Below are 12,049 nucleotides of genomic sequence, written 5' to 3'. Positions count from 1 at the left end.
AGATTTCAAGGAGATAAACAACTATCTGACTTTTAGAAGATATCTGAAGGCAGCCCTCTTTAGGGAAGTTTTTAATGTCTGATGTTTTATTGCTTTTTTGTCATTATCATTAATTCTGTGGTGAGCTGCCCAGAGTGGCTGCGGAAACCCAGCCAGATGGGTGGGGTATAAATAATAATAATAATAATTATTATTATTATCATCATCCTGGTCTGACTGCACTCACTACCAATTAGTTTCCAGTCCCAATTCAAAGTGCTGGTTTTGACCTATAAAGCCTTAAACGACTCAGGACCGCAATACCTCAAGGACCGCCTCTTTCCATATGAACCTACTCGGACACTGAGATCACCTTCTGAGGCCCTCCTTCGTGTGCCTCCTCCTCAAGAGGTCCAGAGGGTGGCAACATGAGAACGGGGCCTTTTCTGCAGTGGCTCCCTGTCTGTGGAATGCTCTCCCCCCAGGGAGGTTTGCCTGGGGCCTTCATTATATACACCTTTACATGCCAGGCAAAAACGTTCCTTTTTAAGCAGGCCTTTGGCTGATTGACATCCAATGCCCGGGGAGGGGAGGGGGATTATTGTGCTGTTCCTGTTTTAATTTTTATTATGCATTTTGTCTTTTTTATATTGTGGTTTTATCTCGTGAACTGCCCTGAGACCTGCGGGTATAGGGCAGCATACAAATTTAAATAAGCAATGATGTGTCTTCAGCGTTTGTCAAAATCTGTTTAGCGAAGGTGCCTGACGTATCTCTGGGGAGATTTTGAAGGCTTAGGATCTGCTGCACAGAAGACCTCTCCTTCCCCCAACGCCCCCCCCCCAAAGCATCTGAAGTCAGAGAAATCGCCACTCTGCTGATCTCAGCACCCAAGAGGGTCTGCAAAGCAGGAGGCTGCCTTTCAGACTTTGGGGGCCTGAGTTTTCAGGGCTTTGAACACCAACATAATAATAATAATAATAATAATAATAATAATAATAATAATAAATGTTATTTATATCCCGCCCTCCCCAGCCGAAGCCGGGCTCAGGGCGGCTAACATCAAATAATCAAACAATCAAATAATCAAACATTCTAAAAACATGTGCAACTTCAAACTGGACACGGAAAGCGGCCAGAATTTTAGTAGCAAGAAATTGGAAAAACACAACAATACCCAACACGGAAGATTGGCAAATCCTAATGGTAGAATATCTGCAGCTAGCGAAAGCGACAGGAAGAGTAAGAGGCCAACCAAAACAAAAAGCCTTTAAGGATTGGAGAATCTTTAAAGAATATTTAGAAAACTATGGAATAAAGGAAACATCTTGGCAGAATTAGACTGATCCCTGTATTGTATAAATGTAAGTTTGTAGGGAGGTAAAAAGAAATTATATAAGAAATATGTAACAGTAATGGATAGACAAAGTACAGTGAGATAAATTGGAAGTCAGTTTTAAATTTCTTTTCTATAAATTTTATAATTGTGTTCAATACCAGGAGTATATATGATGATAATTATATCAATCTTCTTATATCTTAATAGTGTGGTGGTTTGTTTGATTTTTCTGTTACTTGTTTGTTTGATTGTATGTTTGTTTACTTGAATGTACGTCTGTTTTTCATAAATGTATTTATTTTAAATTAATAAAGATATATATATATATAAACAAACTGGACACGGAAGTGAGCTGGCAACCACTGCAGCTGTGTCTAAACACGAGTTATATAACATATAAATGGGACCCCAGCCAGTACCACCTGCCCGCCCCCCCGCTCTTGCAGCTCCTCACCTGCGGGATGTTGACCAGGAGGCTTGCGTTGGGGACGTTGGCGACGCGGATGAGGCCCTGCTGAATGATGCGCTGGCCCTGGATCTGCACGCTGGGGACGGAGGCCCGCGGGGCCAGGAGCAGGGGAGGGGGCCCCGAGCTGGAGTGCTGGCGGATGTTGTGGATTTGCTGGGGAGACACAGAGATGGGCTGATATAGATGGGATCCGAGGGGGGATGGAAGAGAAATTTTAGAAGAGGGGGAGCGGAGGATGACATCCAAGGGGGAAGAAGGCAGAGAGGAAGATGGCGCAATGGGGGAGATGCAGAAAGGAGGGGGGAATAAGAGAGCAAGAATATTAACTTCTTTTTCCCTTTGAAGACAAGAAATGGCAGAAAAACTGATCCTCCACTTATATCCCAGCTTTTCCTCAGGGAGCTCAAGGTGGCATACATAGTTCAGAACAACAACCATGTCAGGTTGACTTGAGAGGAGACAGGAGAGCCATCTTCAAATATCTGAAGGGCTGTTACATGGAAGAAGGAACAAACTTGTTTTATCCTGCTCTGGAGGGTAGGACTCGAACCCATGGCTTCAAGTTACAAGAAAGAAGATCCCAACTAAATTTCAGGAGGAACTTTCTGACGGTGAGAGTTGTTCCCACAGCGGAGCAGACTCCCTATGGAGGTTGTGGACTCTCCTTCCTTGGAGGTTTCCAAGCAGAGGGTGGGTGGCCCTCTGCCATGGGTGCTTAAGCAGAGATTCCTGCATTGCAGGGGGTTGGACTAGATGTCCTTCAGGGGTCCCTTCCAACTCTACCATTCTATGATTCTATAGGTTGGTTAGGTTGAGCTAGGCAGTGACTGCCTCCCCGCCCCCTGCCAGGGAGCGCCCAGGGAGCTTCATGGCCGAGTGGGATTTGCAACCTGGTCTCTCCTGGGTCCTGAAGTGACCCTCTCACCACTGGTTCTCCAGGGGACGCTTGGGCCACACCACAAGGTTGGAAGCTGACATTTCAGCCTTTTCCCATCTGCCAAACTCCCAGTCATAATGAAACACCCAACTGAATTCCACCAAGATTTAAGAGCATGGAGTTATCCGGGTCCTTCGCTTTCATAGAATCATAGAGCTGGAAGAGACCCATAAGGGTCATCTAGTCCAACTCCCTGTAATGCAGGAATTTCAATGGGTGTCCTCTGAGCAGGGCTAACAGCTGATGCATCCCGATGTCTGATTGAAGCGCCATTTAAAGCAGGAGCCCACTACAGAATCACAGACCTGCAGAGTTGGAAGGGATGCTGAGGACCACCTAGTCTAGTTCAACGCCCTGCAAGGCACCTAGTCTAGTTCAACCCCCTGCAAGGCATATGCAAGCTGTTCCATACAGGGATCGAACCTGCAACCCTGGCATGATCAGCACTGTGCTCCATCTAACTCAACGCTCTCTACACCAGAGCTTTCCAAATTCTTCATGTTGGTGACACGCTTTTTAGACATGCATCATTTCGCGACACAGCCATTCAGTTTCACTAGTAAACTGGAGGTTAAACTAACGCCTTTTGCAGCCCCAGGAGGAGTGTAGGGAGTGTTTGTGCAGCAACACACCTACACACTGCAGCCGACACACTAAGGTGTTGCGACACAAAGTTTGGAAAGCTCTCCTCTACCCTGACGGACGGTGGCTCCTCCAGGGTTTCAGACAGGGGTCCCTGCTTGGAGAAGCTGCTGTAGACTGAACCCAGGACCTTCTGCCTGCAGGGTGCATGCTCTGGCCCTGAGCTGCAGCCCCGACTGAGCCCTTGAAGCTGAGGCTGTGGGGGCAGAAAGAAAACGGAAAGCACAAGGTGGAGAAAAGCAGCTCACCTGTGCTCCTCTCACCAGAGGAGGCATGACTATCTGCGTGTTCTGCTGAGAGCCCAGCTTCGAAGATGCCTGCTGCCCTCCGCGGATCAACGGGGGAGGAATAACAGTCCCGGGAATACGCGAGGAATTCTGTATGGCATGAGAAGAGGAGACAAGGGAAGTGAAGGAGGAAGTCCGTTCTTTAAGTACCTCACCCACTGATGCATCATTTGTTGCCAGAATCTTTGCTATATTCTTCAGGAGGTCGTGAAAACAGACCAGTGATTTCCAAAACGGACTAAAGAACAGCATTAGGGCCAGTGTGGTGTAGTGGTTAGAGTCAGGCTAGCATCTGGGGAAGACCAGGGTTTCCCAAACTTGAGTCTCCAGCTGTTGTTGGACTACATCATCCCTAGCTAGCAGGACCAGGAGTCCAAAAACAGCTGGAGACCCAAGTTTGGGAAACCCTGCTCTAGCCACACCACACCGGCCCTCATCCCATGGTCGCTGACAAGGCACAATCACAGGGTTGTTGTCAGGGAATTAAACAAAGAGAAGGAGAATCATGTAATCCACCTTGAGTTCCATGGAGAAAAAGGGGGGATATAAATGCAACCAATAAATAGATTTGCTTGGGGGTGGGGGGTGATGTCTTCCTTGCCCCCGAACCTCCAAGTAGGCTGCCTGTTGCCCGTCGGGGGGTGAGTGGCTGGGGGAGACTTAAGGTCCCAAGAGTCAGCCTCTGGGGTGTCTTTACACTGGACTGAACCCAGCAGAGCCTTCTTCCTGTTGTGTTTCTGAATAAGCAACTCCCCTGGCCTCAGCCTCCTTCAGCTGCTACAGGAGACTTCCTGTACTGGGCTACATTTGAGGAGACTCAGTCAATCCCAATGCAGAGAGAAGGTGTCTAATTCTTAACCGCTGGGTGCTTAAAAAGAAGAGGGAAGGAGTGAAATGTGGCGGCTTTGTAATTCAGGAAAAAATATATATCTGGGGAGCACCAGTGCAGATCTTGGTTCCCTTGCTGTTGAACAGCTTTGGATATCTGTCAGACCTGCAAACTTGCACTGCTCTATTAGTGTGAGCTTCCCAGTCCCCCCAATAAAGAGCACAGAAACTGACCTGCCTATGATTCAAGCAAGGCTGCATATTTGCTGGTCTGAAAAAAATATATATCTGGGGAGCACCAGTGCAGATTTTGGTTCCCTTGCTGTTGAACAGCTTTGGATATCTGTCAGACCTGCAAACTTGCACTGCTCTATTAGTGTGAGCTTCCCAGTCCCCCCAATAAAGAGCACAGAAACTGACCTGCCTATGATTCAAGCAAGGCTGCGTATTTGCTGGTCTGAACCAACTTGCAAGAGGTCTCATCTGCTGGGATGGCTCTGGCAGAGCATTCGGGCCAACAAACTGCATCCCCCTCCTTAACCTCCTCACTCCCCACCCAAAATGCACACACAGCTTTGCTTCCAGTTCTGCCATGTGCGGACAGCTCCCTTGTGTTTACTGACCTGGAGGAGGGCTGACTTGCTGGAGGCGATGCTCTGCGTCCCTCGCACCAAGGGTGGGGGAGTCGCCGCGGCATTTCCTGAGGAGCCGGTGGGCTACAAGGAGCATCAGCCAAAAGGGGCACGTTGCAGGGGGTCGGGGGGGGGAGAGAGAGGTCAAAGAGAGATCAATTAGGGAACAGACAAATGAAAATCCTTGGGAGTGTTGCGGTAGTTGGCTTCCCCACCTGCCCATACCCAGCACTCTCGCTTCCTGTGTCCTGGGGATACAGAAACTGCCATAGTCTGTCTAGCTCAGATTTGTATACCCTAAACGACAGTGCATTCAAACAATCCATCAATTTTTATTGTATGTATGTATATATATCAATATCTACATCGTTATCTATATCCATATATATATATATATATATATATATATATATATATAGCCAAAGGCCTTCACAACGAACAGCAGAAAGGCTTCCCTGTAAAACCACACAACGCAAGTCTATAAAAGTCTACAGCGTAAAAGTTTACAACATAAAATTTAAAATTACAATGCAGTAACATAGCTGGATTTCCCCTTCTTCCGTGTTCCCATCTTCCCTGACTGCTGGGGGCCACTAGGAGCCGCTGCCCAACATCTTGAGGGTAACAAGTCCAGGGACGGGGGTGGGCAGGGGGGGGGGGGGAGGCTTCTCAGTCCCTACAGTGTTTTCTATAGAGCACACCCAGGCTGACACCCAGCAACCAACTGTACGTCTTGCTGGGATGCCTGAAAGCGGAAAGCAAAGTGGTAGACTGCTGCTGAACAGGGAAGTTCTGTTTGGCTTCTCAACAGCCGTTGACGGCTCCAAGCCTGGGATGGGGCACCCTGTGTCCCCCCCTCTCCAGATGTGGTCAGGCTCAAGTCTCAAGCAGCCCCCACACAGCCAGCTCTTAGGGAAGCTGAGAGCTTGAGGCTGGTGGACCCTGAATTGCCACAGGTCCCCCATGCTTGCTCCAGAGGGAGGGGTGGTGTGCCACTGCATTTAGAAATCAGCCTACTGAAATGTTGCTCCGCCCACTTTTGCCCCCGGCCCCACCCACCATGGCCATGCAGGGCCCTCCCCAGAAGGGAGCGTGGTCCTCAGGCTTAATCCCCATACCCCACCACAGAAAGAATTACCACATTTTTCGCTCTATAAGACGCACCAGACCGTAAGACGCACCTAGTTTTTGGAGGAGGAAAACAAGAAAAAAAATATTCTGAATCTCAGAAGCCAGAACAGCAAGAGGGATTGCTGCGCAGCGAAACCCCGATCCCTCTTGCTGTTCTGGCTTCTGGGATAGCTGCGCAGCCTGCATTCGCTCCATAAGACGCACACACATTTCCCCCTTACTTTTAGGAGGGAGAAAGTGAGTCTTATAGAGCAAAAAATACGGTTCTTTAAGCCACTTTCCAGAACAACAGCTCTATTTGCCTGTTGTTGGGGGTGTGTGGAACTGGGATAAGTCTTTGAATGTACTGCTTATCAGACTCTGTGGAGCTTACTCCCGAGTAGGCTTGCAAGGGATTGGGAATATTTTAAACCAGGGGCACCCAAGGGTGAAGCAGGGCAATCTTTATTCTAGGTGAGTTCACCCAGAAGGCTTTTGCACCCAGTGGCAGCGTGCGGCCAAGAGAGTCTCTCACAGGGAATGCAGCCCTTGATGGGCTGCTCACACCTGGCCTACAGTGTTAGAAACTCATAAATAAGAGCTAGGCACCAAGTGGCTCCTTCAACCAGGGTTACAGTCGCCAAAACAGAATGCTAAGTTGCCAGTGTGGGACCTGATGGCTCAAAAGTCAATGTGACTGTTTGGTTCCTGAAATTCTTGGGACACCCCCCCCCCCCAGCGCACAGCTGCCTTGGCGATCCACCGCGGAGTAGCCGGCAGCAAGCGAAGCGTTCTCACCTTCTGGGCCGTCGTCTCCTTCTGTATCTGACTCTGCCGCAGTTTCTTCAGCAGGACGAGTTTCGCCTCCTCTAACCGCAGCTCCTCCTTCAGCTGCTTGATCATCTGCTCCCGCTCCTCAGGGCTGCTCTTCTGCAAGAGGGAAAGGGGGCTTAATTCTCCAGTTAGAAGAAGAAGAAGAGGAGTTTGGATTTGATATCCCGCTTTATCACTACCCGAAGGAGTCTTAAAGCCGAAAGGGATGACGTTTTGGGGAGGGGTCTGCAGGGAAGAGAGGCAACAGCCATGGGGAGGTAAGGGGTGCAGGACTGGGCCCCAGCCAGCAGAGTGGATCCAGACCTCCCTCCTCCCCTCCTTGCTCTATGGGCGCCTTTGACAGGTGGGTGGGGCTGCTCACCTGTCAATCACCTGCCATTACAGATGCCCAGTTTTGCTTGCCTGCAGGCATGGTTTGGGGACAGCACCTGCAGACTGGAACTGTCACATGTGGCATGTGACTCTTAATCTCAGGGTCATGGGTTCAAGCCCCACGTTGGGCAAAAGACTCCTAGATCACAGGGGGTTGGACTAGGTGACCCTTGGGATCCCTTCCTACTGTACAATTCTATGAGATGAAGCAGGCACCTTCACCAATCCCTTTTCAGCACCAGCTAAAAACATTTTTGTTTAGACAAGCCTAGTCAGATATTTAGAAAGCTGGTGTGAGTTTTAACCTGCTTGCAGTCTACTGCATTTTAGCTTTTCAAATATCTTAATATTATTGTTAATTTTTCTTAGTGATATTATCCCCCCCTTTTAAAAAAACATTTATTAATTTTCCAATAAGAACATCTAATTAACATATCAAATCAAATCCAATATTTTTCAATAATAAAACAGTGTGTAGTGGAACTTCAGAAGCCAAACGCCTGTAAACTTGAACGTTCCGGTTCCCGAACGATCAAAAACAGGAAGTGATTTTTCCGGTTTTCTAATGATTTCCGGAAGCCAAACGCCCAGAGCAGTTTCCCGCAGCCAATCGGAAACCACGCCTTGGAAGTCTAACGGACTTCCAGACGGATTCCGTTTGACTTCCAAGGTAAAGGGGTAAAGGGACCCCTGACCATTAGGTCCAGTCGTAAAAGACTCTGGGGTTGCAGCGCTCATCTCGCTTTACTGGCCGAGGGAGCCGGTGTACAGCTTCCGGGTCACATGGCCAGCATGACTAAGCCGCTTTTGGCGAACCAGAGCAGCGCATGGAAACACCGTCTACCTTCCCGCCGGAGCGGTACCTATTTATCTACTTGCACCTTGAGGTGCTTTCGAACTGCTAGGTGGGCAGGAGCAGGGACTGAGCAATGGGAGCTCACCCCGTTGCGGGGATTCGAACCGCCAACCTTCTGATCGGCAAGTCCTAGGCTCTGTGGTTTAACCCACAGCGCCACCCGCGTCCTGACTTCCAAGGTACGTCTGTATAAATTTTGGCACCCAGCCTGAGTGGGCTCCAGCTGCCCCTGAGGGTAAAGCCCCAGAGGCTGCAGAAGTAAAGGCAAGCGGTGACTGGGTGAATCAGAGTTTTAGCAAAATGTGTGTGGATGAGAAGAGATGTACAAAAAGGGATGGCTTGTTTCAGCGCCACACCCAAGGAAAAGTCCCAGCGGAAGACAGAACAGGAGGAAGCTATGAAAACAGAAAGCTCACAGCCGCCTGGCCTGAATGCACCGAGTGAGGAGAGGCAGCTACGATAAGGCACGGGCTAAGACTTACCATCAGCACCTCTGTGCTGGTCTCCTTTAACGGGATTTTCGTCAATCCATTCATTCTTGGGCTCGACGGCTCATTGTCCGATAGTACTATTACATCAGGCGAAGGGACCCTCCTCTCTCGCTTGACGTCGCTGAAGGAGCCACCCCACACACAAAAAGAAAAGCAGAGAGAAGAGAAGAGAATAAATAACAGTAAATTAAGACAACACAGTGAAACAGTTCCAGCTGGCTGTTGTTCAGTTAACACCCCACCTTCCCCAATGTATGTCCTTCAGAGAGGCTGCTGCGCTTCATCATCCCTGACCACTAGTCATGCTGGCTGCTGGAGTCCAGTAGCACCCAGAGCGCCAAAGGTTTTGCGGTCCTGCAGTAGGAAGAGGCATTCCTCTTTCTCAGGAGAGAATGGCTCTTCTAAACGGAGGCATTCCTCCACCTCTTGTACACAGCAACCGAACTTTTCAGGGCACTCTCCCCCCTGATCCCATAAACTCACCCCCCTACCCTGAAGAAGCATCGCTCAGAACAGCGGTTTGCAAAGCCCACTGAAGCAAACGACACAATCAAATTCAGCAACAAGTGGGTGCACATTCATTCAACATCCAACTGAAACTATTTAGTTTCGACAAAATCGATGAACTTGATCCAGGGAGGCTGGCTTCTCGACAGCCATTTATACCTGCTAGGCAGTGGTACTGCCCACTTGGAGAACCACCGCAGTACAGAATGCTCCTTCTGAGAGCAGGGATGGGGCACCTGTGACCCCCAGATGTTGTTGCACTATAACTATGTCCATCACCACTGGCTGTTGGCTGGGACTCCAGGTTTGGGAAGGCTGGCCAAACATGTGGGCTGGTCTTTGGAGGGGAGACACCAATATTTTTATTCATTTATTACCAAATGTACATCTCCTTCAAGGAGATTGAGATGGTGGGCATGGTTTTTGCCATGCATACAAGCACTCCTCATGGCATGCCTGTGAGTGTGACTAGCCCAAGTTGCAGGGCAGAGTGGGGATTCGAACCCAGGTCTTTCAAGGTCCTGAGACTAGGAGCTTCAAGTTCAGCCCAGACACTTAGATCCAGCTCTGAGGGCCTTCTGGTCCTTCCCTCACTGTGAGACACGAAGCTACAGGGAACCCTGTGGAATGCCGTCCCATCAGATATCAAGGAAATAAGTATTATGATGATGATGATGATCTTACTGTTCATTAGTAGATTCTAATGAATTATTGAATATTGCTTTATTTGATATGCTGTTCATTTGAAAGTTATTGTGACTTTTTATATGGATCAGATTGCTATTATTCATGTTTGATGTTTTATTATGTTTTTTGCATATACTGGAAGCCGCCCAGAGTGCCTGGGGCAACCCAGTTTGATGGGCGGGGAACAAATAATAAAATTCTTGCTGTTGTAAATTAGCAGAACTTTCACCCCACTTGTAGCAAGTGGTCTCAAGGAGAGGTTTCTGCGGATGCTGCAATACTTAGAAGAGTCTCTAGAGGGCAGCCTAATACAATTCAAAATGCATCATTCCCCCAAATGGGGACAAAAGGTGAGAGAGAGGTTATTCCCCTTCCCCATTTCTGAAGAACCAGGCCAGATCGGTGGACCCGATAGGACCCCATGCAATTAAACCTTAACTCAGTGGAGACCCACTAAACTTGAGAGGCTCAAGCCAGATATAGCGCGGCTTGTTAAAGAGCACACTTCTTCCTCTGCAAACATTACATTCTTCTTAGAATCATAGTGTTGGAGGGGGTTCTAAGGGTCCTCTAGTCCAACCCCCTGCGATGCAGGAATTTGTAGCTGCCCCTGATGGGGATCGAACCTGCAGCCTTGGCATTATCAGCACCAGGCTCTAACCAACGGTGGTCTCCAGGCTGACTGTCCCAAGTTGCAAGGTGGTTAGATTGGTCTCAGCTAGGGCCTTTTCAGTACTGGCCCCTTGGTGGAACGCTCTGTCACAAGAGACTAGGGCCCTGTGGGACTTGACATCTTTCCGCAGGGCCTGCAAGACAGAGCTGTTCCGCCTGGTCTTTGGTTTGGACTCAGTCTGACCCGTATGTTTCCCTCCCCTTACGGTCTTGATCTATGGGCTACTATTAAAATAGGGCTGCATATTAAATCACATTTTAACCTGTATTTTAAATTGGGTTTCCCCCCCTATTATGTTTTTACTGTGATTTTATTGGTGTTAGCTGCCCTGAGCCCGGCTCTGGCCTGGGAGAGCGGGGTATAAATATTATTTATTATTATTATTATTATTATTAATAAAAAAAGTAAAGGTAAAGGGATCCCTGACCATTAGGTCCAGTCGCAAACGACTCTGGGGTTGTGGCACTCATCTCGCTTTATTGGCTGAGGGAGCCGGCGTACAGCTTCCGGGTCATGTGGCCGGCATGACTAAGCCGCTTCTGGTGAACCAGAGCAGCACACGGAAATGCCGTTTACCTTCCCGCTGGAGCGGTACCTATTTATCTACTTGCACTTTGACGTGCTTTCGAACTGCTAGGTTGGCAGGAGCAGGGACCGAGCAACGGGAGCTCACCCTGTCGTGGGGATTTGAACCGCTGACCTTCTGACTGTCAAGTCCTAGGCTTTGTGGTTTAACCCACAGCGCCACCCGCCCTCACTTCTTTCAGTAGACAATAAAACAAGCCCCTAGCTCAAGTACTTTCTCACAGGCCCTCTCTTTATTTTGATAAGCAGACCTGATTCCGAAGAAGATAGATAGATAGATAGATAGATAGATGGATGGATGGATGGATGGATGGATGGATCTAAACACGGGACTTTTGCTGCAGACTCAACTTACGTTTCCACTCGCTTGTTTTTTGGTTTGCTTTTTTTAAACGTCATTTAATGCATTTACACCCCACCTTTTTATCCAAGGAGCTCAATTCTTTCCTCACCCCTTATTCTACCCACAGAACAACCACCCTGTGAGGTAGGTTAGCCTGAGGAGCAGTGACTGATACCCAGTGAGATTCATGGCTGAGTGAAGGGATTTGAACACTGGTCTCCCAGCTCCTAGTCTGACACTCTAGCCCAGGGTTTCCCCAACTTAGGCCTACAGCTGTTTTTGGACTACAACTCCCATCATCCCCAACCACTAGTCTTGCTAGCTAGGGATGATGGGAGTTGTAGTCCAAAACAGCTGTAGGCCTAAGTTGGGGAAACCCTGGGCTAGCCACTACACCACACTGCAGAAGAGCTCTTCCAACAACCCTCAAGGAAGCAAGCAAGCGTTCCTGCTGTATCTGGCGGTAGTCATACTCTGA

At 48.8% G+C, this 12,049-nt stretch overlaps 1 protein-coding gene across 9 annotated transcripts in view; it reads right to left on the bottom strand.

The window, feature by feature from the left end:
- GATAD2A (GATA zinc finger domain containing 2A) overlaps nt 1–12,049 on the bottom strand; it is an 82,580-nt gene that overhangs the window by 8,345 nt on the left and 62,186 nt on the right. For 8 of the 9 annotated variants that reach the window (XM_028713327.2, XM_028713331.2, XM_028713326.2 and 5 more), the window contains 5 exons: nt 8,768–8,897; nt 7,022–7,153; nt 5,105–5,197; nt 3,615–3,743; nt 1,773–1,961 (listed from right to left, as the gene is read on the bottom strand). In XM_028713327.2, the coding sequence (XP_028569160.2) occupies nt 1,773–1,961; nt 3,615–3,743; nt 5,105–5,197; nt 7,022–7,153; nt 8,768–8,897 (673 nt within the window). The remainder of the gene's footprint in view (nt 1–1,772; nt 1,962–3,614; nt 3,744–5,104; nt 5,198–7,021; nt 7,154–8,767; nt 8,898–12,049) is intronic. The other variant, XM_028713329.2, reaches the window with a different exon arrangement.

Source organism: Podarcis muralis, chromosome 18 (genome assembly GCF_964188315.1).
Source record: "Podarcis muralis chromosome 18, rPodMur119.hap1.1, whole genome shotgun sequence".
In the NCBI taxonomy this organism is placed as follows: domain Eukaryota; kingdom Metazoa; phylum Chordata; class Lepidosauria; order Squamata; family Lacertidae; genus Podarcis; species Podarcis muralis.
This window is presented reverse-complemented; position numbering and strand designations above follow the sequence as displayed.